At 38.6% G+C, this 25,857-nt stretch overlaps 1 protein-coding gene across 2 annotated transcripts in view; it reads right to left on the bottom strand.

Moving 5' to 3' along the window:
• The window catches only part of ADCY2 (adenylate cyclase 2), a 225,116-nt gene that overhangs the window by 154,330 nt on the left and 44,929 nt on the right, over positions 1–25,857 (bottom strand). For both annotated transcript variants that reach the window (XM_055800387.1, XM_055800386.1), the window contains exon 3: positions 5,244–5,405. In XM_055800387.1, coding sequence (XP_055656362.1) covers positions 5,244–5,405 — 162 coding nt within the window. The remainder of the gene's footprint in view (positions 1–5,243; positions 5,406–25,857) is intronic.

Below are 25,857 nucleotides of genomic sequence, written 5' to 3'. Positions count from 1 at the left end.
TGAGAGAGTAAAACAGCAATACTTTTTTTGAAATACTAGAATAGACCAAAAAAAACCCCAAAGCACACACTCCTCATATATAACATAAGGAAAAAGAAAAATGGAAGATTATAGTTTGTTTAATTATTCTGGTTAGCTCTTTTTTAACAAAATAAGAGCAAAATTAGCTCTGCCAACAGTATCAACCCATTATGAGATCAGAATGGTTGAGCAGTTGAATAGAGCAGGGAAAACACAAGTATCTGATTAGAATCTGTTCTGGTTTGGGAAGAAATGGGTTATGTGTTTATAGCAAGGGACAGCAGGGAAATACTTTCCCTTCCAGCAATAACTGAAAGGGATGTTAAGTTGCGAAAGCCGCCTGAGCCAAGTGCCTCAGTGCCATAACTAGAGCCGTGTTCTCTTGCAGCAGTCCTAACCACCACGCTCCCAGAGGCAGAGAGAATAACATCCTCTGTTTGGCAGTACGATGCTCACCTGGAAAAAGTGGGCAGAATCCCAGATTCCAGACCGTGTGCCTTTTAAGGGTTAGGATTAAAATTATATATATAAAAAAAAATAAATAAAATAAAATTGATCTCTGTACACACAAAGTTACTTTTTCATAAACTGAGACTGGAACACAGGACTCTTTTTTTTCCTCCTCCCTGTCACAGATTCCATAGCTGTGCATTAAACTCCCCACAGAACTGCAAGGGGAGACTGACTGGGTATTCCACTGTAGAGTCTGTGTCTCTGTGCTGAGCGCTGCAGCACACTAATCCCTTTGTAGACCTACCCCCCGATTAGCATTTGGCACTGCTGCAGCTGCCTCCAGCATGTTCCTCTAAGGCTAATGTCCATGTTGCAAGAAAGAAGTTAATGAAACACAAGTAAGGACTCAAAGAACTGTGAAAGTGATGAAAGGCTGACCTAGTGCAAAAGCAGACAACTGATTTGTTTTACTAACAGAAAAGTTATAAGGCAAATTCATGATATTCTAGAAGTACTCTCATGGGAGAACCAGAAAATGGATACTATTGGGTCTGTCAGTCTACCGGCCAGAATAATTAGATCCAGAAGCTGGATGACAAGGCTAGGCACATTCCTATTAGGACACAGGAATAAAATTTTAACACTGACAGTCAACTCCATCCTTGCCAATTTTTAAACCAAGGCAGATTCCCTCCCCCCCAAAGATGTGCATAGGTCAAACACAAACCAGTTTATGTAACCAGCAGAGTGTGTTGAAGGATTCTTTAGCCCAGCAGGAGGCTTGTATCTCAGTATCTCTGGCTGAAACCAACACTGGATAATCAAGAGCATGCTAAGCCTTACTGAAGCCAATTTTGGGCATAAAACTTTACAGAGGACAACAGAAGTAATGACAAAACCAGTAGGATAGGCTCTGCCAAATCTCAAAATAAGCGTAGTGCGTTTTCATGGCAAGGTTTTTGTCATGGCAGGGCTACAGGGGTGGCTTCTGTAAGAAGATGCCAGAAGTTTCCCCCATGTCCAATGGAGCCAATGCCAGCTGGCTCCAAGATGGACCCACCGCTGGCCAAGGCTGAGCCCATCAGCAGTGGTGGTAGTGCCTCTGGGATAGCATCTTAAGAAGGGGGGAGGTGGGGTAAACCTGCACCAGTGGAAGAGAGGAAGGAGTGAGAGTACGTGAGAGCAACAGCTCTGCAGACACCCAGGTCAGTGCAGAAGGAGGGCAGGAGGGGCTCCAGGTGATGGAGCAGAGATTCCCTTGCAGTCCAGGGAGGTAGGTCTGTGGTGGAGCAGATATCCACCTGCAGCCCATGGAGGGCCCCATGCCAGAGCAGGTGGATGCCCAAAGGAGACTGTGACCTGTGGGCAGCCCACGCTGAAGCAGGTTTGCTGGCAGGACCTATGACCCTGTGGGGGACCCACGCTGGAGCAGCATGTGAAGAACTGCAGCCCGTGGGAAGGATTCTTATTGAAGAAGTTCATGGAGGACTGTCTTCCATGGGAGGGACCCCATGCTGGAGCAGGGGAAGAGTGTGAGGAAGAAGGAGCAGCAGAAGCAACGTGTGATGAGCTGACCTCAACCCCATTCCCCATCCCCCTGTGCTGCTTGCAGGGAGGAGGTAGAGAAATCAGGAATTAAGTTAAGCCTGGAAAGAAGACAGGGGTGGGGGGAAGGTGTTTAGGATTTGGGTTTATTTCTCGTTGTCCTACTGTGTTTTGATTGGGAATAAATTAAACTAACTTTCCCAAGTCAAGTTGGTTTTGCTCATAATAGTAATTGGTGAGTGATCTCACCCTGCCTTTACCTCGACCCACAAGCGTTTTGTTGTATTTTGTCTCCCCTGCCCAGCTGAGGAGGGGAGTGACAGAGCAGCTTTGGTGGGCACCCAGCGTCCAGCCAGGGTCAACCCACTGCAATAAGCAAATGCCTCTGAACATCAATTTTTCTCTACCAATAGACTGAAGGTATGATTAACTTCCAAAATACTATGGGATGCCAACCAGAGTTACTGGAAGATGCTGAAAAATTGCAGAGGGTCCAGCAGAGGGCTACCAAAAGCATTATCAGGCAGGAGAACTTGACACAAGAAGACTGAAAGAATGGCGTTTGTTCAGTCAAGAGAACAGAAAGCTCAAAGATTTAATCTAGGTCTTCCAATACATAGGAAGCAGTTATAAAGGAGATGTGGGTACTCTCTACAGAAGACTATTTTCTATATATACAGGATACGTATGCTATAATACCTGATGTTTACCTGCAGGTAGTTTTGTTACACCACTGTCTTTCTGCTTCTTAAGTGCATACTACTGGTTCCCTATCTGTCCTCTAGAAAAAATTTCCATGCCAGAAGGAAATAGACTGTTCATTGCTAACACTGTATGCATTTTTTCTGCTTTGTTGAAGCAGTAGCCCTGAAATCAAAATAATCGAATTTTGTCAAAGACAAGCGTAGCTCCACAAGCCAGATTTACTCTACTTAGCCCTGAACGTGCTTCTGTAAGCTTTAAAATTTCAGTCTACTATCAGTTCACCATCTCTGGGCTTTAGTGTCCAAGCTCTGCAAAGCAGCTTGAGTCCAGATCTCAGCAATATATATATATATTCTTTTTTTTTTTTTTTTTTTTTCCCCAAAAAACCCCATTCAGCACCATGGTTCTTTTAAACAACTATACCCCAGCTTTTTGATTTGTTGCTGTTAATTACACACACTTACCCTATACCAACTTGAGGTATATCACTGACAAATGTTATTTCTCTTTTTAGTGTAATCAGTATCTCTGATCTAATCCTTTATTTGTGGTCTCAATTTTCAGAAGCAAAGAACACAAAAACATTTTTTTGCTTACACTCCAAAGTATAAACAATAGTAATCTAAAAGTGTACAGAGGGCAAATGGACTGTGAGAGTGGCATTTAGTCCCTTCCACACTTTCATAAGAACGCAGTGCACTCAGTACCTTCAGTAACTGCCAAACTATTCAGAACATTTAACACATCTTACAAAGAAAGAAAAGAAAATTAGTAACATACTGGAAATCAAATACTCTTAACAAATGTACAAATTGCTCGAAGACTTCCACTCTGAATGAAACAGGAAGTCACAGATCAGGTGAAAGACACTAATTGTACATCACAGCCCATGATTCCTTTCTTTTGATTCTGGAGACATGATATGGTTAAAAATATAACACATTCTGAAAGCACTGGTTTAGATATAACAAATTTTAATGGTCTAGAAAGATAGCCAGGAAAAATGAAATGATTCTGCAAACAGCAGCTCCAACCCAAAACGCTTTTAGGAAAGGAGTGGCAAACATTAATACCGTTTTAGCAGTATATCTATACCCAGATTAAAAGCCATAAGTTGACAGAAAACCAAGAATAACAGTGTCCCTGATTTATTACACTACAATTATCAATAACTGTATTACTGAATTACTAAAATACTACATTGACTGCAGATGATCACAGTCCTTGCTTAACATACAGCACAACTTGGCAACTTCGGCAAAAAATATGCAACTAACCCAAATCAGCAAGAGAAAAGCAAACCCGCTTATCTCATTATTTAGAATGTCTAAACAAAACTAAATATTGGAACGTATTTTGTTTGTGACCTTCATTTTCAGTATCTCATATAACACAAATCTGCAGCCGTATCTGGAAATGAAATGTATTTTCCTGAACAACGTACAGGGCATGACTTCTGTAAAATCACTGCAATTTCAAAGTTATTGAGACACAATACTTTTCAAAATAAAGCTCAAGTAAGTTAAAAGGTAAGTAGAAATTATTCGCTTCATTCTTCATGCTATTCACAATAAATACCATGATGTCTATCTTTCTTATTCTACTGGTATGTTTATAAGAATGCTTACTCTTAAGCTTCAGTATCATTTTGATGCAAAAGTTAAAATACTTCTGTTTCCCTAAAATGACTTAACTATATAAAAAAAAAAAGATGTATTTTCTTTTCAAAATAAAACTATCTTTTCCTTAAAAATACAGATTTCTGTCAATGATAGCTGGAATCTTCACAGTACTACAACAAAACCTGTAGTTTTACACCAATTAAAAGATCTTCTGCAAAACAGTAAGGAAAAACAACTCCTAGTACTTGGATTTTTAAAAATTATTGATCTGCAGTATGTCAAGTAGTAAAGTACCAGAGCTGAGTTACGAGCCAAGACTCAACTTCAGACACAGATGGGTTTCCTAAATGTCATGGAGTCTGGAACCAGCCAGTCCCCTTCAGTCAGTGGCCCCAAGCAGGAAGATGCTGTAAATTTCTTACAAATGGCTGAGAATTACAGGACAAGCCCTACAGCAGACTTGGAGAGGGCAATGTCTTCACAACAGATCTTTAACCCAGCAGACATTAGGGTATTCAAAGGAACAATGCTTTTTTGAGTCAAGGATAACACTGATATCTGGAAAAAAATCCTTGGTCTTGGAAGTTGGGCTTTAATGAGGTGAGCAGTATGGTTTACATACCAGAGTGGTAACGAATCTAACACAGTACGGCTGCATCACACAATTTTTCAAGCATTGTGGTAAGTGCTACGTTGCTACAGATTCCACCAGTTAACATGCAATTCAGCAAGACATAACATTACTGATGCCTCATTATTAGAATGTGACTACCTGTGAATTAAGTCTGTAGCAATTCAGAAATAAACTTATACTCCCCAGCACCCACTGAGGCACTCCTGGCTCATTTACCAGGCTATTAAGTGCACAATTAATCATTAATTCCACAAAGCACCTACCTGCCAAACCAAGTGTTCCTTTACAACAGCTGTACCTGATAGACAGACGCTCAGCACAATCGTATGAGATGCAGAGGTCAAGACGCTGGCAACTATAGCATCCCTCATGTTGAAGGGCAGCATGGTATACACCACAAAAATAATGAACAAGAAAAATGACACCTGTGCAAGACAGCAAGACAAAAAAAGCAGCATGTTAATTTCACTTTGGAATAACATTTAAAAAGTAGTATTTAATAATGAACCATCTTCAGCATAAAGCTACACATCAGTTTTTTACAGGAAAGTTACTGCTAACCACTGCAGAAAATTGATTTAGGAAGAACTCATTTTAAAAAGTGTCAGAAACTTTACATTATATTTTATTTAAGATGTGAAGTTTTAAGATACTAAATCATAGCTCAAGAATTACATGATACTCCATTTTTTTCAAATTTAACTTAAAATTTATCTTCAAATTTTTGTTTTATTAACACCCTGTTTACAGTTAGAATTATAGTTCTTTTGGGACTGGTGGTTTCTGATTCTGAGCTGCATTACAAAACAATTTGCCAAACCCCTTCACAGGGCCTAAATTTCAGTACAGAGAGATTTCATTCATCCTGATGCACTAAAAATTCACAATTTAATATAACACAACATTATGCAAAAAAGCCCAAGTTCAGCCAAGCATTTTGGTTTAATAAGGTTATACCTTATGTGTATCTATGTGATGTAAGCCAAATTCCATTAAAACACTGTATTTTAAGCTAATATATTTATCTGAGCATGAAAGACAACTTCAGACAATCAAAGTCCATAAGCAGAATTAACAGTTAGCTTCTTCTAAAGGGTACTAGCATCCACACTAACTTTTTGGGACAAACTCTCCAAATGCACAACCCAGCCTGTAACAGCAAAAGGGACTCCTTCACTATACATAAAAAAGATCATATATTTGATGGTATGCATATGTGCCAAACTCCACCACACATATAAGAAAATGTAACTAGATTTTGGACACAGATTTAGCACACATAAATAGGCAGGCAATTCTGAATATGTGTCATATTACATATATTTATATCCCTATGTAAGCCTTTCCATCAGTTTAGTTGACTTACAAGCTTATCAACCATCTAACGGTTGTACACACACAGTATTTAACTCAGAACGTTCCCAAGCAGGTGTGAAGAAATAATAATTTTGGTGCTCATTTCCCTTATTGTCAGTTTTTCTTCACATTTACATGGTGATGATTCCATAGTCAAAACTGAACCCTAATGTATGTGTACCTAAAAGACAGTGGTGGTACTCTTCTCCACCATGGAGACAGGATTTGATGGAAGAGGAAGTCCACCTCTGTTTTCCACTCAACTTTCTCTGATTCCACCATTAAGATTAACCCAGCTCCTCCCTGATCACTCATAATCTTTCTGATGCTGCCCATCTGTCCCATATGCTCAAGAATAAAAAACTATAGCATGAAATGAAATGGAACTGCAAAGGACACGAGAGATAATAAGAAAATAAAGTAACAAAAAGGCAAAGGGAAAACTTTGTTTCTCTACCCTTCCAAACTACCAGCACAAGGAAACAGAAGTGTTTCATACCTGTTTAGTTTCAGTGCTCCCTAAAAGTTTTAACTGTGATCAGGTGTTAGTAAAACCAACAGCAAAGAAAAGGGGGTACAAATTTGGTCTAGATAAGAGAAGTATGATGATATTTATTTATTTATTTATTTATTTATTTTCTATCTATCTATTTATTTATTTATCTATTTATTTATAATATGCATTTATATATTTTTTTATATTTATATTTATACATATTTAAGTATGTTGTTTTCAAATTGTCCTGGCTGGGTAATAATCAACTGTGATACTGCGAGAATTAAAATTAAATAATAGTCTCAAAACTTGGGAAAGATGTAGAAAGTTCTGGCAGGCTAGAGAAAGGCAATAGAGCATGTGTCTTTGAAAGGCTGGGAAAAAGTCTAAGGAATTAAGAATTGGTCAGCTTAGCTTCAATTCCTGGAGTAATAACAGATCAAATAATAAAGCAATTCATAATCAAGGGTTTTAAAAGTTAAGAAAAAATGCAAGTAACAGCCAGTGAGATTTTGCTAAGAAATCATATTAAAGCAATCTCATCTTCCTCTGTCATGACAACAGACGTCAGGGTAGGAGGAAAACCTGAATGATCAGTTAAGCAGTAACAAGGGATGTGAAAGGTCCGCTGATACAGGCGTAAGAGAAATGGATGCCAGAGGCAAAATACCTTACCAGCATGTAAGACCAGCTGCCTAAGACTTGTTTCCAGTTAAAAAATAGTTTGAATAAAAATCCTGGACTTTAGCCCTGGAAGAAGGATTTCAAATGTCTCTAATCCCAGTGACTTTTCATGAGAACAAGGTTTTGTTGTTTCTAAGTTTAGCTTTCTAATTGACTAGAGGGAAGATGACATTTACATATTTGTGAGAATTTTATAATTTGAAAATAAAAAATTATCCTTCTCTAACTGTCTTGGTTTCAAAAAATAGAACTTGCATATTTTCTGTATTTGAATATGGTTTGCCTTTACAGCCAGATGAAATGATCCACCCCACTTGTGAGGTACATGCTAGGTACTTACTAAAACTCATTAGTGGATATAAGATATATTATGATGCTGTTGCTTTTCAGCTTTGACATAAAATAGCCTACTAAGCACATTAAAAACTATTTTGGTATCAGCTCCACACTTGTTATACGGCTGTAAACAAGTATCCTTTCTTTAAGTTACCCTACTACTTCCCTTGGTCAAAACAAATGGATAATTTCAACCTTCCACAACTACAAGCAAAGAGAGTTTTTAGAAGTTTCAACCCCTCTTGACATTACACATTCAGACCTCAAATTCTCCGTTACTCACCGTCAAACAGGCTGAGTTGTACTGGAACTGTATTAAAGAACACTTCATAACAAATTGACTGTCAACTCTTATATTTGCATCTTGAAATTTGAGTCTGAGAATGCTGCTGCAAAGCAGGAGAGCTATCAGTCATGCTAAGACAGAAACTCATCCAAAATGCATGTAGGAATGGCTTCTGTCAATAGTTCTTGATTCTTGCCCACAGTCATCGTGTTTTATTTCCAGCAATGGCCTAATGACCCAAGGAGCTGAGAGCTCTGTTTATCACAGAGGTTCCTATTTTATTTCACCATGGCTCAGGAATATTCTTCCCAGGTACCCTGAAACAAGATGCTACTACCTTTCATCTTGATAGCAGAGATGCATAGTATCTACCGCTTGGGACCTTCCAACATATTTCAGAATATCGCTGTATTTAAGTTTGATGCTGTAGAAGTTGATACTCAAAGGCTCCTAAGTAGGGTGGTTCTTCAGGTACAAAGAGGAGACAGGCCCCCTGGACTGAATCACAGTCTGCAGAATGGACAGCGGCCCTTGACCCTTTTCATTATCTTTTTGTAAGAATTAGCAGAAAATTGCTGATACAAAAGTTAAAAAGCAATGACATCAAGTTCTGAAGGACCTCACTATCCCATTGCAAGAGTTGCTAATGCATGTCACTGCATGTCTGCACTTGGTGTGCGTACCCATCAGTAAACACAGTATTAATTTTCAGTGCACTATTTTTATTAATTTTCAGTGCACTATTTTTGATACTACTAAAAGCAGCCTGTTCCACCGAAGTGTGCCATAACCACAAAGCTCATCGCTGTTTTGAAACTGTGTTGGAAGCAATCTTTGATGTGAGTCATCACTATGACTGCCTAGTTGAAGCATGCTTCGTGTCCTGATCTGAACTTAGATTGCTTTAGGAATTTGGTACTCAGAGACTTTCACCATGAGCTTGTGTTATACATACCTTGGAGAAGGGGAGCATTTGGGCGCTGATGGTATACATCATAGCACGTAGCATTCAATTTTGGTTAACACTGGTGTAATATCTTATAGTATGTAGCCTTCCTGCTTTGATGGAGGGGTATCCAGGACTCATGCCCATCATTCTTAACTACCAGAGCTTAGCAAACTCTGAGTGTATTTGCTGCTCTCTGTATCTCTTCTCCCACACTTCAGTACTGCCACATTTTCATCTACTACATAAGCAGTTCTTTTCCATAGTGATTTAAAAGATGATGAGCTTCCATAGTGTGGCTGTCTAGATGGGTATGTAACAAGACTATTTTTCTGCAAATTTACTGTAGTGATACCATTAGAGAGGCTCAGACACCAAATGGTATGATGACATCATGGTGTGGGATATCACTGATGGTCACAAACGCTCATTCTTTTGAAAGAACACAACATAAACCACTAGGTAAGCATCTTTATGCATCTTGAAAAATGGAAAGATTTTGGTAAATCAAGCCCATTCTGAGTATTTTTTGTGTTGGCATTTTTCTCCCAACACCTCCAGATGTATGTTGGCCACTCCAGCCTCTAACCTATACTAGTGACTGTCATCTAGGAGAACTGGTATGACATTGGCAACCCTTGATGGTCCACAGACATTGCTTTGGAAAGGTCACTGGTTTGGGCTGTGATGCACAAACTGCAGTGGACCAAATCCATTTTTGGAGCCCGTGGATCCAACCTGTTCTCAGAAACTTTGTCTCCCTGGTGACACCAGTTTCTACTGAGTGGCATCATCTTAACTCTGAAGGGTATGTGGAGTAGAAAGTTTCACATATTTTACACATTAAAGTTGTCCTTCCTAGCGCATAGGGGGCCACAGGGGATGTTGCTTTTGATGCCGAGAGCAACTATACAAAAATACACTGATCATTCATTTTGTATGAATTATGTTCCAACAATGACTCACAATTTCCCAGCTATACAGCCTTTTTAAGATTGTGTTAAATGGCTAATCGTAACTGGCTTGACGTATGTAAAATTCACTCAATTTAATGTTACTCTGACCAGAACCTCCCCTTCAGGAATATGACATCTTGGCACTGAAGCATGCATGCAAATCTAAAAGGGCTGTTTCAGCATGAGCTAGGGGAAAGCACTGCTTTGGACACAGGCAATACTAACGAGGCTACAGCTAATAAAGTGTCTGTAGTTATTTGGGACAACTTCTTATGCACAAGTGTAATGACAGTAAAATTCTTGGGAAGATAGTACTACCTTTTCACTGTGTAACCAGAAAAGACCCTGTTCCCATATTTAAACTGTTAGACTACAGATATTCATACTAAGTAGGTCAGCCAACTCCAGGATCACTTTCATAGGTTTTTCAAGGTCAGCTTCCTCCTTACTGTGTAAAGGGAGTAAAGATAGATCAGGTAATTAAACAATTTTCCCTTGGAGACACCTGGATTACAGCTACTGATTTCAAACGTTGCCTGTATAAATAACATCACATAAGAAGACACTCTAATTCTTCTAAATGAATGTTTCATAATAATTGGCAGGACCTACTAATCTTACCAAATAGTTACAGATGCTATATTCATGATTTAACAAAGTAACAAAAAAAAATTAAGGTGTAAGAAGGGTATTTATACAAGCTATATACTGTGTTAAAACTTTGTGTAAGCAGAGTAAATGTTGCAAGTATGTAGAGGTCTTTGCCATTCTACTACTGAATTCTAGACCTCAAATCTTCAGACTCAGACTTCTAAAAGCAGGTAATGTTAAAGGAGCAAAACAAGCTACTCACATAAAGCAAAAATATAAAGAGTATTAAAATCAACTTTGTTCTGAGTCATCTATAAAAAGGCTTAAATTATGAAAGCACTGGATAAGGTAAAGGTGGAATTGTTGTTCACTAAATCCTGCAACACTAGAACAAAAGGGCACTCAATGAAAATAGTAGAAGATTGATTTAAACCAGATGAAAAGGAAGTAGATCTTTACCTAGCAGATAGTGAACTCCTTGAACTTGCTGCCACAGGAGGTCATAATGTGCCAGCAGGTTCAAAAAGAGATCAGTCAAAATTCATGGACACATTGTCCATAAACAAATAACAAAAAGACAGGGTAGGGATGTTCACTCTGATACCACTAACGCAACTGTGGAGGCTGGCAAGGTATGAAGGGAACAGACCACAAAAACTGATCAAGCTTGTGTGCTGCCTTTTAATAGCAGCTTCTCTTAACATTTTTGGAGACAGAACATTGTGATAGATGGATTGTGGTCTGAACCTGAAGGAAATTTCTTGTGTTCTTGTGCTAAGAGTCAAACATACTTTGAAGAACAGAAAAAGAAGAAAAAAAGAAGAGAGGAGCAGAGCAGAGAGAAGAGGGAGAGGGGAGGAGATATTATTACTTCACACATTTTTACCAAACATATTTTTTAATTTTCTAATAATTATCATTGAAGTAGTAAACAACCCTGTAAATCATGTATTGTTCTTCATTATGGAGAAACTCAAACTAATAATCCCTTTCTTTTGTGCAGAGGTCTAGGTTTAAATGTCACCAGGAAACAACTAGTCATTACAGCCTCTGCCAAAAAATTAACTACAGCCATTAGCAAAATAGCACAGAATAAAAACAAGTTGACTGCAGGAAAATGGATATTTTTAAACAGCTGTGCAATAAGGAACCTTCCAACATGTGGCTGAAGTCACAGATTAATATGACATTAAGATGAAAGACCCCAGAAAAGGAAGGAAAATTCACATTTGAAATAATAAAGATATAATCTGATTGCATGCTGTCTACTACGTGATTGCTATGTCACATAATCTTTTATTTCACTGAATGGGATCAGTGAGAGGGATATGGGATCTGGAAGGAGTGACTCAAGGACCATCAGCAGTGACCTAATGATCCACAAGAATTTTTGATCCTTCCTGCTACAGAAGAGGGGACCAAAGCATCCCCAAAGAGGGGGTGTTACCATCATCACTAGCAGCTTTGAGATTGTTCCTGAACACACTCGGAAAAGAAAGAATTTGTTGCACCCTGTAACTCCCATTTGTACTATCATTCTATTGCTCACTTGATTCTCCTCCATCCACTATGTCTTGTCGCCCTTGTTTCAATCACAGTCTAGTCTAATTAGTCAAGCAGACAGATTTTTTCTGTTACAATGCTGGTAGATCCCTGCAAGCAGAAAGAAAACTTCATAAAGCACTATAAAGCCCAACAATAGTATGTGTTTGCAGTGATTTGAGTCTCCAACTGGATCAGATGACTATAAGCTATGCTTTCATTTTTTTTTCAGTGATAAGACAAGTGAAAAGCATCTGAGAGAGAAAATACATTGTTCATCCTTGTTATTCTTCCCTCCTGTGTTTTGACCAGATCAGAAACCTACAACAGCAGGAATAATTCCTGATAATCACAGCTAGAATTTTCTCAAAAAGGGACAGTTGGTACCCTCTGTAATGTTGCCTTAATAATTTTTCCTTTTTTTTTTTTATTATTTATTTTTTTTTAACCTGAGGCCAGTGAGAAAAGGATTAGAGCATGTTGTTAAAGTCAAAACCTTGTCTTCCCATGCTACCATGAAAGTAAAACCAGATATATATCACACAACTCTAAAATAAAACACAATTCTGAAGTCAATTGCAGTTAAATTAGTGCATTTTAAAGGTGGAAAATCAAAAGAGAGCCAAATGATTATATGGGATATGTAAACAGACTGAAGTCCAAAGCAATAAAAAATACTTTCATTTACACTCCTAAGGAGGTAATTCTACAGCACTCAAGCACTTTTGCCTCAGATTTAAAAGGAGTGTAATAAGAACATACATTGAAAACATTTTTAAAGTTGCCCTAAGAATGAAGAAGCATACATAACTGGGAAAGAAACATAAATTGCATAAAAATCTAACCTGGCTAGAAAAGGATGTGAAAGTCCATGTTAAAATATGACTGCTTGCACAAGAACAGAAAATATGAGCAATGACAGCAGTTAGTTTAAATCAGAAATCAAATTAACTAGTAAGGGCAGAAAATGAATACACTACATTTCAGGAGATCCAAGGAGGTTCTTCTGCATGTTAGGTATGAAAGAAGTCTAACAGTGAATTTTATCAACCATTATAAGGAATGTAAAACTGTTAATTACAATAAAGGAAAAGCAGAACCATCAAATAAAAATGTCCGTTCCCTATTAATGGAAAAACTAAATAATATATTTACATTGATGCTAAAGAGTAATTGTGGTACAGTTTTCTGTTCCAAAATATTAGCTCACAAATATATAAAGCCACAGACATTAGCACTGAGACATTTTTAAACAGCAGGTCCAATGAACTGTGCCTAAGCATCTTATAAGAGTTCGGGATTAGGTATGTTGATTTTCAATACCTCCCAAACACCAGGCCAGTTCCAGAGAACTTGAGGTAAATTGGATTAGTAAAAGGTAAAAATAGGAAGTGAAAAACAGCAAATAAATGGTCACCTTTTACACTGAAGGGACTGCTGGAGGACTCAGAGAATTTATTCAGTGTCTTCCTAAAGGTTTAGTAAAAAGGAGCAGAATAATGACGTGGCAATGTTTGATGTGTTTTTAATATTATTCAGGGTATTCAAAAGCAACAACACATGGGAAAAGTTGAAGAGGTGCCTCACACTACCGTGACTGGGCCATAAAATAGCAGATGAAATCCAGCATGATAAATGCAAAATAGCAGGCATGGGGAAAACAACTTTAACTGAACTCTTAAAAAAGCAGGCTTTATCTTAGTTACTACAACCTCAGAAAAAGATACAGGAGTCACTGTGAGCAGGTCTTTGAAAAAGCAAATGATAGCAGTAGTTGAAAAGGCAAATAAAAGGGGAGCATTTATTAGGAAAAGAATAGAGAATCAAGCATCATGATGCCATTGTATGAATCCATGGTGCGCATATTTCTTGAATACCTCATGCTATTCTTCTCTTGCCATCTTGGAAAAAAATCCAAAGAACAAATCCCTGTGTTGGTAACATTCTGCCTCATCCTTCTCTTCTCCAGGCTGAATGGTCCCAGTTCTTTCACCCTGTTTTCAAATGAAAGATGTTCCAGTCTCTCAGGTATCTTTGTGGCTCTTCACCAAACTCGTTCCAGTACATTCATATTTCTCTTGTACTGGGGAGACCAGGACCAGACCCATTACTCCAGATCTGGCATCACCAGTGGTGAGTAGTGGGAAGGGATTGCCTCCCTTGACCTGCTGACTTGGCTCTTCCTAACATAGCCCAGGGCATGATCGCATGACCAAGTCCAGCAAAGTACCACCAAAAACCCTGAGGAAGCCCTGACAGACATATGCCTCTGACATAAGGAACCACGAGAACTTTGTAACCATCACAGTAGCCTTAACACATTGAGAAGCCCTGGAGATCTTCTGTGTTTGTCTTTATGAGAACCTACCAAGAGTGGTGCTTGAAAGTGAAGAAGGGAAAAGGAGGGGTCATGGTGCAAAGCAAAAACGTAATGCAGCTCAGTAGAGCAACTGCACCTCTGTGTTCTGAGATGCACAAGATGTTTCAGAGAGCAAGTACCCAGGGTATGGTACCCAGTAACCCAGCAACTTCCCAGGGAAAGAGGGCATGCCTCTTCCTGACCTTACCTACTATCAAGCAGGAGTATGCAGATGATAACACTGAGAAGAGCAGTCACTCCTCCTAGAGAGCAAGAAGCCTCCTTTTCTTGAGAGGTGCAAGGGTCAGCAAAGGACAACACACCCTGGGGAGCTGACATTTGCTGTGGCAGGTGTCAAAATGAGGGGAAAATAAACAGAAAGGTGATAAAGGGTCACAACTGGGGTATATCTGGTAGAAATAATAGTGAAGAGCTTGAACAAAAGAAACTTGGATTTCATTTGCACAGATCAATAGTTCATGGATCAACAGTGTCATTTTAACAGCTCAAGGCAGAATCTGCTGCAAAGGAAAGATGTGGTATATTGAAATGACTGTGCAGTATGACTCCACTTCCAGAAACCTGATAACCTGAATGGATGGTTGTTTTGCAAATTCTGTTTTTTTCCTAAGCATATATTTTTGGGCAAACCAAAGAAGAAACACAACAAGTTGCCAAGGAAAGGAGCCCCTCAATGGCTGCCATGAAATACTGTGACTGTGCACAGAGTGGTAATAGCACAATCTTAATAGAAAGGAAGGAAAAAGATTTCTTCTTGAGGAGAGCTGCCAAAATAGGACATACTTCCTTGGAAAATTTTATTAATCATAGAAAAAACACATCTAGAAGTCTATGATGTGAGAAAAATGGACAAAACCACGTTAAGTTAATCTGAGCTTTGACAGAAAAAAACAAGGAAAATTTTATAGCACTTAATTGCCATGAAGCTAAGTCAGGATTTGTAGCACCTACTCAAAAATCGGTGTTATCCCGCTGCAACACCTGCCTTTCCCAAAAGTTTTGAAATCATCTCCGAATACATTCCCAAACACTTTAATTCAAGGTGAGATTACCACTTTGGTTGCCGCACAGTGCCTTTGGGACCTCAGCCTTTCGTATTGCTCAGAGCTTTCTATTTGCAGCCCCAGCTGTTACGCCCATGGGCCTGCACATGCAAACTCAAACAGTGTTGCTGTAGTGGGTTCTTGTGGGAAAGGATTGCCACTGGCGTGGGCATCACCTCTTTTTTCCCCCTTTTCCCCCTCTTCAGTTGTGAGTTTTAGTTTATATTAGAGGACCCAATAACAAGCATGCAGAGAGCTTAAGAGCAGAGCAGCGTGCAGCACCTGCCCCTGACATAAGCATGCTCCAGTCAGCACTAACGGCACCATGTTCAGGAGCAATCATCTGGGAGTCTGAGCAGGTCCTGAAGAAAACCATATAGTCACTATGGGAAAAATATTGCAGGGAGAACCACCCACTGCACTGGAGAGGACACACAGGGAAGGATGCTCGTCTGGGGTCCCCCTCATGTTTCTCCTCCCATCTGGCCACTGGGAAGAGTTTGTCCTTTCCCTTTTCTCTCTCTCTCCCATTTTGCTTGTGTTTCTTCAGCACTACAGTCAATGCATGCCATCAGCTACAAACCCTTTACACAACAAATCTTATACATGTGAACTAAGATTCAAGGTTTCAAAGACAGATAAAGTTCAAATTCCTTCATATAATGGGCAAAAGTCTTGAATTAATTTATTGGCGTCTACAAAACTGTATGTGCTTGTATACAGTGATGAGTTAATTAAAAGAAAAGCTTTAAACAGAGAATTATAACATAAAAAACTGAAAATGTATATTTTTTTCTTATAATAGGAAATAACATTTGTATTATCAATAATGATGTTCAATTTTGCAAGTGAACAGAACAAGGCAATTCCCCCATAGTGAGAGGAATACTTTTCACCTCTTTTTTGACATACCCAGTCCCATAACACTGTTGAAGCCAGACTCCCAAATCCAGTCAAGTTCCTGACCTTAGTAGATACAACTGGAAGAAAATAACTGCCAAAATTAGAAGTCACAAAGTGTTAAAAAATAAATGGTCACATTCCACCTAAATTATGCCACAGTCCCACCCAATGGAACTGCACTACTTTGCTCATGAAAAAATAGCTGGAAAATAGAGGCAAGAATTTCCAGATACTGTGGGGAGTGCAATGACAAAAGAGAAGGGGGAAATACAGAAGTGTTCCTTGCAGTTATTACAACAATACAGTAGCAATCTTCTCTCTTTTTTTGCTATCTGATTGTCCACACACACAGAAATAGATGGAAGCACTGGAAACACACAGACATCCACATTAACAGATACGGCTAAATGCCACCTCCTAATAAACGTTGGCAGATCATACTGTAGAAATCAATGGAAACCATGCATGACTTGTAGAAGAAGAACACAGTCATAAGATGATACTCTCAATACATTTCTGAGAAGACTGGTCACCTACAAATGAGTGCTCTAGGTCAAATCAAAGTCACTGCTGACCTCATTTAGTGCTAACAAAATAAATGAAAAAAAGTATGCTGTGCACTTCAGAAGCAGCTGGACTTTACACCACCTCCGTGACAGCTGAAGTGAAAAAGCCTATTCTTGAAGTCAATTCAAAGGCCCAAGCATTTAAGTAAGCCAGAGAAATAAAGTTTAAACTAAACACAGGACCTGCATCCTGCATTTCTTTCCCAGGCAGCTTATCCAGAGGACTAACACACTACCAACAACAGCAAATCTATGCCAACATATATTCTTACAGAAACTAAGCTGCCTCGTTCCTTCTCCCTGAATGAATTCAGCTGCCTGATCAGTGGTACAGAGGAATCTTGCAACACCCAGCATGAAGAAAGCTTCATTCAGGTCAAGGGAAAAAGTTTCCTTTGGTTTTCTTTGTGTTTTCTCAAATGGAAAAAAAAAAAGAAAAGGAACTACTTGGAAGCACGGGATATATTTTTGCTTCTACCCATTAGTATGCCAACTGTCTCCCACTATTGCAGTGGCAGGTTAAAAGTCAACCATAGCAAAGTGACTGATTATCACTGTGTCTAATCTAAAACAGTAAACTACAGGTATTAATTCCACTTAAAAGACTGGATAAAGCAAGACTGACAAGTTACAGCTGTGACATACAATGTAAGATTCAAAGACTGAAAAGACTGCACAAGGAGCACGAACTGCCCTGACCAGTGAAGGAGAGCATTTCACCTCACATTAGACTGGCAATTTGTAGGTTAATAATTTAATGCAGCACTGGGTCTTTCAGCAGTCCAGTGAGAGGGGACTTAATAACTATCTCTGCCATCAGGTAGGAACAGCTTTATCCAGTTAAGAAAGAAGAAAAGGATGATTATGTGAATCTAAACAGAACCATAGGCCAGACTGAGTGTAAAGGAAACATACACATCCAGATGAAATTTCTGTTCCATGAATAAAAATGTAGAGTTTGCGTAAGAACAGGTTTCCTGTGCATAAGAACATGATGCCCAGCCACATAATTAGATGGATGCTGCAAACAGCCAGACAGAATGATAAAAGCTTCAGAGTGGATCTAAGGATAACTAAACCAAAGCTGATCTTCCTTTACTTGTCCTATCCCACCACAAACACATTTGCAACTGTGTAGCTTTCTGTTTCCCTATTTTGTAAACAAATTGCTTATTTTACAACTACTTTAACCTGGCATGTGTTACAGGTGATTGGTAGATAACTGGTAAATACTATCTTTGCCAAAGTGGTAATCTTTAAAAATGAGATACTGAATCACACTCTCACAGTGCTCAGTACAATTCCAGAGAATGTAAAAAAAAGTGTCAAGCTAGATAAAATGCCTGGCAACTAGGTCAGGCTGAGTTTGTATGAAAGAGATGTCTTCTGATAATAAGCACAGATCAATGACTTTAGAAGCTCACAAGCAATGGCTTTACCTCCAAGACTCTTCCAGCAAACTTGGAGCATCTATGAAGGTAATTCAGTTTATTTAATCTATTCCCTTGCATCAGGAATCATAACCACATCTGTTTTTTTTTCCATTCATGCTAAGGACATCGATGAAAGCAATATAGCTGCACCAAAATGCCAAGCAAGTGACACAGAAAAACTAACTCATAAACTCGATGTTCAAATCCATTGATAGTTACCGATCTCCAAATTTCACAGACACTACTATTTTAAAGTGTAACATAACTATGTCAGGAATACGATTTATCAATCAGTAAGCTCTGAGGAGTCACACACAGGTTAGATAAATATCATTATCCTCAGTGACTGAAATAAGCAAGTGTATGCCAGCACACCCTAAAAGCATCTGAAAGAGATATATCAGTACTTACCAAGAAGGGAAAACAGAGAGAAAATCAGATATCACAAGACTTCAGCATTCGCATACTCACACTTCTAAACATTCATAAAAGTACTTCTGAACTCCTATTACAACATCTAATTATACACATCTTACAGACACTGTAATTATTTCACCAATACGCCAGGAGAAATCTGAAGTAGAACTCCACAGCTCTGATATGCAATTTTCTACATTTTGAGATACCAGCAGCAAATCTCAGCATTATTCTGCATCCAGTCTACCTCTGCAAGCAGCTTTTCCTAAAGGAACAGTTCAGCAAAAGCTTTAGCTACAAATGGAAAGAAGTATGAATTAAAGATGATAGGATTAGAACTTCAGGACAGAACAAAAGTGGGGATTTCAGTGGCACCTTTTACAATCATTGCTTCTCTAAAAAACAGCTCTTGCAAGGGACAGGTAGCTACATTTGCAAGACAGGCAATATTTGTCATCACTGTACTGAAGCTGAATAAAAAATAATTTATATATCCCCTCATCTATTTCTGGGTCAAATTATAATTAATCCAATTATTATTTCCTTTGTACCACAGACATAATAATTGTATATATAATGTACATATAAATTGTATATTTATAATTTATACATTTTCAGTATCGATAAAAGCCATACAAATCTTTCTTCTCAAGATCAGGGCATTTTCATTTACCTCTTCCTAAGAGAGAATATGTTCTCTATTATACCCCAACACACAAATTCTTAGGAGCAGGAAAACCCTCCTGGCCCTGGGCACAAAGCCTAACAGTACAATGGCCAGTGATATCACTACAGATGTGTGCAAGGATTTTCCCTCAGATTGCATCCTGGAGATTCACGACCTAAAGGATTAAACTTGCCAATTCCTTTCCCTCCTGTCAATGTTACTGGAATACCTCAGCTTCCCCTTGTTGCAGTGTAAAATTATAGAAACAATGTACTTCTTTTTCAGTAATTTCCTTCCTCTTTTGAAGTATTATCAACATGAGAGATATTTTTTTCTCTGTAAAGATACAAAAACTATGCCCTCCAGAGTCAGTATACCTTTATCAAATATATTAAAAAAAAAAAAAAAAAAGAGTAATGTAGCTTGACTCTTATCACAGCATACATCCCACGGAAAGGGAAAAAAAAAAGGCACTGTTCTGTTGCTGCCACATTCTGACAGATGTTTCCACACTACAAAATGGGGAAAAAAGATACAATTTAATGCAGGTGGCATTGAATAGGACTAGGAAATGTTGAGAATGCAAGAGTTCAAAGTCCCCTTCCATTCTCACATGAAAACTGAAATCTCTCATGCCCTTTGAAACTTTATAGTTTCATATATACGATGGACATTTTAGAGACTATACTTGCCACTTTTTATTCCCTGATTTACTTCTAAACAAACAGTAGAACAGAAAATCTTGTTAAGAAGGGAAAAAGTACAAGCTTAATTCTGTTCTCACTTAACTGGTTATAAGAAGTTGGTAGCAGGGGAGTTATTTTTTATATACAATAGTATGAGACCAGAATCAAGTTTGAGAAATTAGGAACAGATTTGGATTCAGGCAGTCAAACTAAAATTTCTAAACTTGTTCATTTTTATATTTTATTGATGTTGCATATACTAGTATGCTCATTTAATTCATTTTGGTAGCTGGGCAATAGCTAAAAAAAATCTTGGAAAAATCATAAATAAGATGAAATTGAAGCTAATAGAGGCACATACCCTAAAAACTTTAGTATGCAAATAAATAGAGGAGTACAGGTCAAAACATTTAAGTTAAAATGTTATCAGATGGGAGAAAATTATGTTGCATGTCTAACATGGATGAGAAATCAAGTATGCATTAGCTAAAGTGTAATTTTGTCAACAACGTTTTTCTTTCGCGGTACAGTGTGGCACTTTTTTCTCAAATCCACTTATCTTTCTCCTGTACTTTTAGCTTAGGCCCACAGATTTACTCACACACTTAGGATTAGGCATTGGAATAAATGAAATAGTAAATTGGTTTCTGCAGAACCAATCATTTTCAGCATCCTTGATTTTCTATCTTCCTTCCTCACGCTTCTTCCCTTTTCAGTTTGGAAACACTGAACAAAACTTTAAAGTTTTGCCTAACCAAAATAAGCACGGATGATTCCTTTTGAAGAGACTGAGGAGCATCAGTACCATTTCTCATGTGAAGCCTGGTAGGCAGCCCACAGAGTTGTGCGTGCTTCCAGTGCTCCACCTCGACTGAGGCAAGCTCTGCATTACTCAGGTAACTAATAACATTAAATGATTTCATCTGTCTTGCAACATTCCACATGCTTTGCAGAAAAATATCTTAAAGTTATTTGACAGAGCTCTACATATGCAATTACAAGTGGTCATTTAAAATGGAGAAGAACTGATAGCTCTTAGCAGCTACCTGTGATGGGTTATTAATATCTACTGCCACAGTTCAAAGGTTCAATACATCTGATCCTGCTAGGGATAGACACAGATTCTGAGCAGTAACAAACAGGATTCTCCCTTTTGCAAAGGGTACTAAATAACTATTTTTAGCCTGGGTATGTTATTCTATGTATAAAGAAGATGTCTCTGCATTTTCAGTGTAAGGGTATGAAGGAATGTGATATTCAGTGTAAAAACACTCCTCTTTATTTCCAAATTCACTACCCTCTATTCCCAAATGCCTGCTAATGTCATAAAAACAGTTACAGAGACAGACAAGATCCCAAGCCCCTGAAGCAGCCAGGCACCCTCTTCCCAGGTGCTGCCTCTCCTTCATGATTAGCAAGTCTTTGCCTCTGCGACTCACTTTGGATTGGGTTTGGGGGCAGGACTGGGGGTTTTGTTTGACTGGCAGCAGCACAAAAATGGATACTAGAAACAGTTAACTCTGCCTCAAAAACAAAGGGAAACCCCAGAGACCCAAGCCAAGAAGGTGAAATAATTTGCAGAAAAGATGCAGGAAGAAGAAAGCTGGTACTGAGGGATTAGCTGCGATGCTACCAGACTGTGACACAGTAAATACACAGACAAATGACATGCTTTTATTGGCAGTGTGCCTCACCTGAGCTACCTAGGGTTTATAAGCTCTTCTTAACTTTTTGTTGCAGATAAAATGGTCTTGACTTGTGAGATTTTTACTTAACTCATTGCCAGCTAACACCAACTTCTGATCACTGCTTTGGTTATTGGCGAAAAAAAAAGAACATGAACAACTAAGCCAGCACATCTCCAGCATGGGCCACCCATGACCACTGTCCCTTGGAGGTGTCCGTGTCACAACGTAGGTCACCTACAGCCACAGTCTCTTCAGAAGGGTGCCCATTTTGTATGGAGTGCCTCCTTCCAGGAGGACACCTCCAGCCACACGTCTCCCTGGCAGCCTCTTCCTCCCCATGTCTCCCCAAGAACATCTCCCTGCCTGCCTCTCCCCCCAGCAGCGGCTGCCACCCCAGAGGTGCTGCATGCTGCTGTGGCTGGCACACAGCGGGGTGCCAACACTGGCTTCAGAGCTGCCTGGAGCCCGCTGTGACCAGCACAGGACACCTTGCAGTCCCCGCTACCAACCCCTGCCACGTACGCACCACACACTTTGCCAAACCACTCTGTTAAGTGGTGTATCTTCTGAGTTTTGGTTATTGTTAGCTTGCTACTTGGGAAAAAAAAAAAAAAAAAAGCATCTTCTGACATTGTTTATATATAATGATTCTCATTTATAAATAATTAAATGTGCAAATACATATTTACAGGAGTCTATAGCTCTGGTAATGTTTGAACTTATTTCTAAATGAGCTGGTTACAAGTTCTCGAGCACCTTCTCACACAAACCTATCAGTTATACAGCTGTCAGCACTAGGCAGAAGAATTGTTTATTACACAAAAAATGCCATCTCTTTTAAATGTGCTGCAACACATATACCTCTGCACGCACCAGCCGAGTGGAAAAGAAATCTAAACAGGACACAAAGCCTTTCATTAAGGCCAGAAATGGAAAACAAAGAGTGATAATAATTTAATTATGAGGCTAGAAAAAGGTAATAAATACCACTACATATTCATAGTGCTACTTAATTACATAAAAACTATTAAAACCCAGTATTTCAGAATATTCCACTTCCCAACTTTTCAGTGCTTTGTGTTGTGGAAACGCTTAAAAATGAACACGTGCTGGGCAGGCATAAGTCTGCACCCAAATCGAGCTCCACCACGGCTCCTGGGCTCTGCATGTATTTGTTTCTTATTCATAACAGAAAGCTCCTCCTGCTGGATCATGAGAGCTAGTCTTGCTCCCAGATGAGTAATTCCGTGTTGGAAAACCCATACTACCGATTTACAGAGCAGAAATATGCCTAACTAGGACATCAATATTAAGAGAAGACTAAGCAAAGTTAAGCTAAGCTTTGCTAAGCAAAGTACAGCTGAGTGTATATTCCGCAGTGGCAAGGCCTCACTCATGGAGCTCAGTAATTACAAGTGCTCACTAACGCTGTAGAAACAAACTTAAAAGGAATCTGTTTGACTTTTCAAGGTGAAATACTCTATCAGTGAGACCTTGTTTGTCCAGAAACTCTGAAATGAGCCATTAAAACAAGCAAAAGTCAAACTGACTTTCAATTCTTCCTTTTGATCTTAGTAAATAAGGAAATGAATTTCCAAATAAAAATTCCATTGTTTACAAAACTAAGTCCATTTGATTACATCAATAATAAACTAAGAAACTAATTCAAAACTTTGTTGGGTCTTGTTTAATGGCATTGTTCCTTTAAAGGCTTCTCTTGGAGAAACTTAAATCTGCTGCTTTAAGCACTTCTCTTAGATAAATATGTCCACTGTCTTTAGAAATAAAACACTGATATGTCATTAATTCCATCCTCTGGGGAGGTTATGGAAAAATGATAATTAATGTACTGTCAGAAAATGGTTTCAGATTTAAGGTCGTTTCCTTAGCTACCAATTGATGTGTTAGTTATTTTCCTTTTATTAAATGTGTAAATCAATGGTCACTATTTTTTAATGGGGATATTAAATAGCTTTTTGATTTAAACTGCCAACTTTAAATCTGAACCCACATCTCCGCTCAATAATAATAGTCTCTTGAAATGCTAGCCTGTATGTCAAACAAAAGCCTCAAACATAGATGCTGCTTTCACCAAAATAATTCTTCTTTTAATTTTCCCCTATGAAAACTAACTTTTTTTACAAGGACTTTCAAATCATGTAAAATTTGCACTTTAGTCAGTGAATTTTCACTTTATACTCTAACCCTTGAAATCTTGAGGAAAAAATTTGCTTTCATCTCTGAAGAATTAATGTAAGGCAGTAATGTTGGAAAGATAGCAAAAATTCCCTAGGAGCAGTAATACAGCATTTCAGCGTTCTCTCCCTTACACCTTTCTCAATCCTTTTCTCATTTATTTATTTCTTTTTGCGAAGCAAGGATAAACAAAGACACTGCTCTCAGAACACCAGGTCATTTGGCACAATTAAAAGTAGTTCCAGAGAAATATCAGATCACAGTAAGATTAGTTACCAGTAGCACATAATATGGTTTCTTTCCTGTTCTCATTTAAATTGTTTCACAGTAATTTACTTCTTCAAAGGCTTATTTAAGGCAAATGTTCTAGTGTTCTAGTGGTCAAAAATTAGGCCTTTAACTGGCTGGTTTTGCTGCTTAACAAAATCCAAACATCTTTTTATCTTTCTTGTCTTTCCCTGGGACCCTATTTACCAGTTGCTCCCAGACAAAAACGGGAACGGTGACAACACTGCTACAGCATTTCTAGTCTATTATGTCTTCTCTCTGACACACTTCCCTGTTCAAAAAAGATAACAAGATTAGATAATACAGAAGCACTATTAAAACCCATGATTGGAGTTGTGCAGAAAAAAAGCCCCCTTCCACACAAGCTGCAGAGATAAAGAGCCTTGAAGAGTGAACAGAGAAGGAGCCAGGAGGAAGGGAGCAAAAGGGTCTTGAGGGACACCACTCTGCCTTCTCGAATGCGATCACCTTCATTCTTCAGGAGAAACCAGAGCAGTGGCTTCCCAAGCGCTGCCAAGTTAGCGGCGTATTTAAATTGTGGCTGCAGCAGGGTAAAATGCACCTCCCTGAGCCCTCAGTTCTCTTCCATACCATGTCCCCATGCTAACAATATGCAAGGAAAGCTAGTGGACAACCTCACAAAAACAGCCTTTTCAGGGAAATCTTGGGGAAGGGGCAGCAAGAATATTACAGTGTATCTGTATTGTTGAAAGAAGGTACAATGGTCACTGGAGTGAAAAGGATCCTCCGGATGATCTGATTCTTTTCTTATTTACACTGACTCAGTGAATGCTTGAATTATTGACGCTAGCACAGCTACCGTTATCACTGATATGCAAGAAGAATCAAGTTGTGTAAGACTGGTGAAATGCTTTCTTAACATAATTTTCAAGGTATTGCAGTAGCCCTGTACCAAAATATGCTTCCATTTACTATTGCAGTAAAAATGCTCTTCTGTAACAGCAATTTTAACTCATGATGTACATGTTAATGAAATTTTACTGTAATTTTCATCAAAACATGAGTGCTAAGGCATTGCAAAATTCTACTGATGCTTCATTTTCAGATTGCTGTCTTACATATATGTCTTCCAAGACTAAAGAACTAAGATGCGGCATCCAGAGTTATTCATTCTGCCAGCAAGCTCCCTATTAATCTCTGCCATGAACAAATTCATTCCGATGTGAACAGTCCTCTTACTTGAACTCCTGAGACAATGTCTTACCTACAGCTTTTTGCTATGAAGAAAAATTGTGTGTTGATTTACTTGTGAAGTAAAGACAAATCACTAACTACTGTGAAGTTTGGTTAGACGTGCTGCATGCCAACATCTTCTCTTTTTGATGCAGTGCTTTATATTTTGTACCGTTTTATGAAAGATGGAAAAAGGATGAACAGTGCAATGGCATAGTATGGT

Source organism: Falco peregrinus, chromosome 3, assembly GCF_023634155.1.
Source record: "Falco peregrinus isolate bFalPer1 chromosome 3, bFalPer1.pri, whole genome shotgun sequence".
NCBI lineage: Eukaryota > Metazoa > Chordata > Aves > Falconiformes > Falconidae > Falco > Falco peregrinus.
This window is presented reverse-complemented; position numbering and strand designations above follow the sequence as displayed.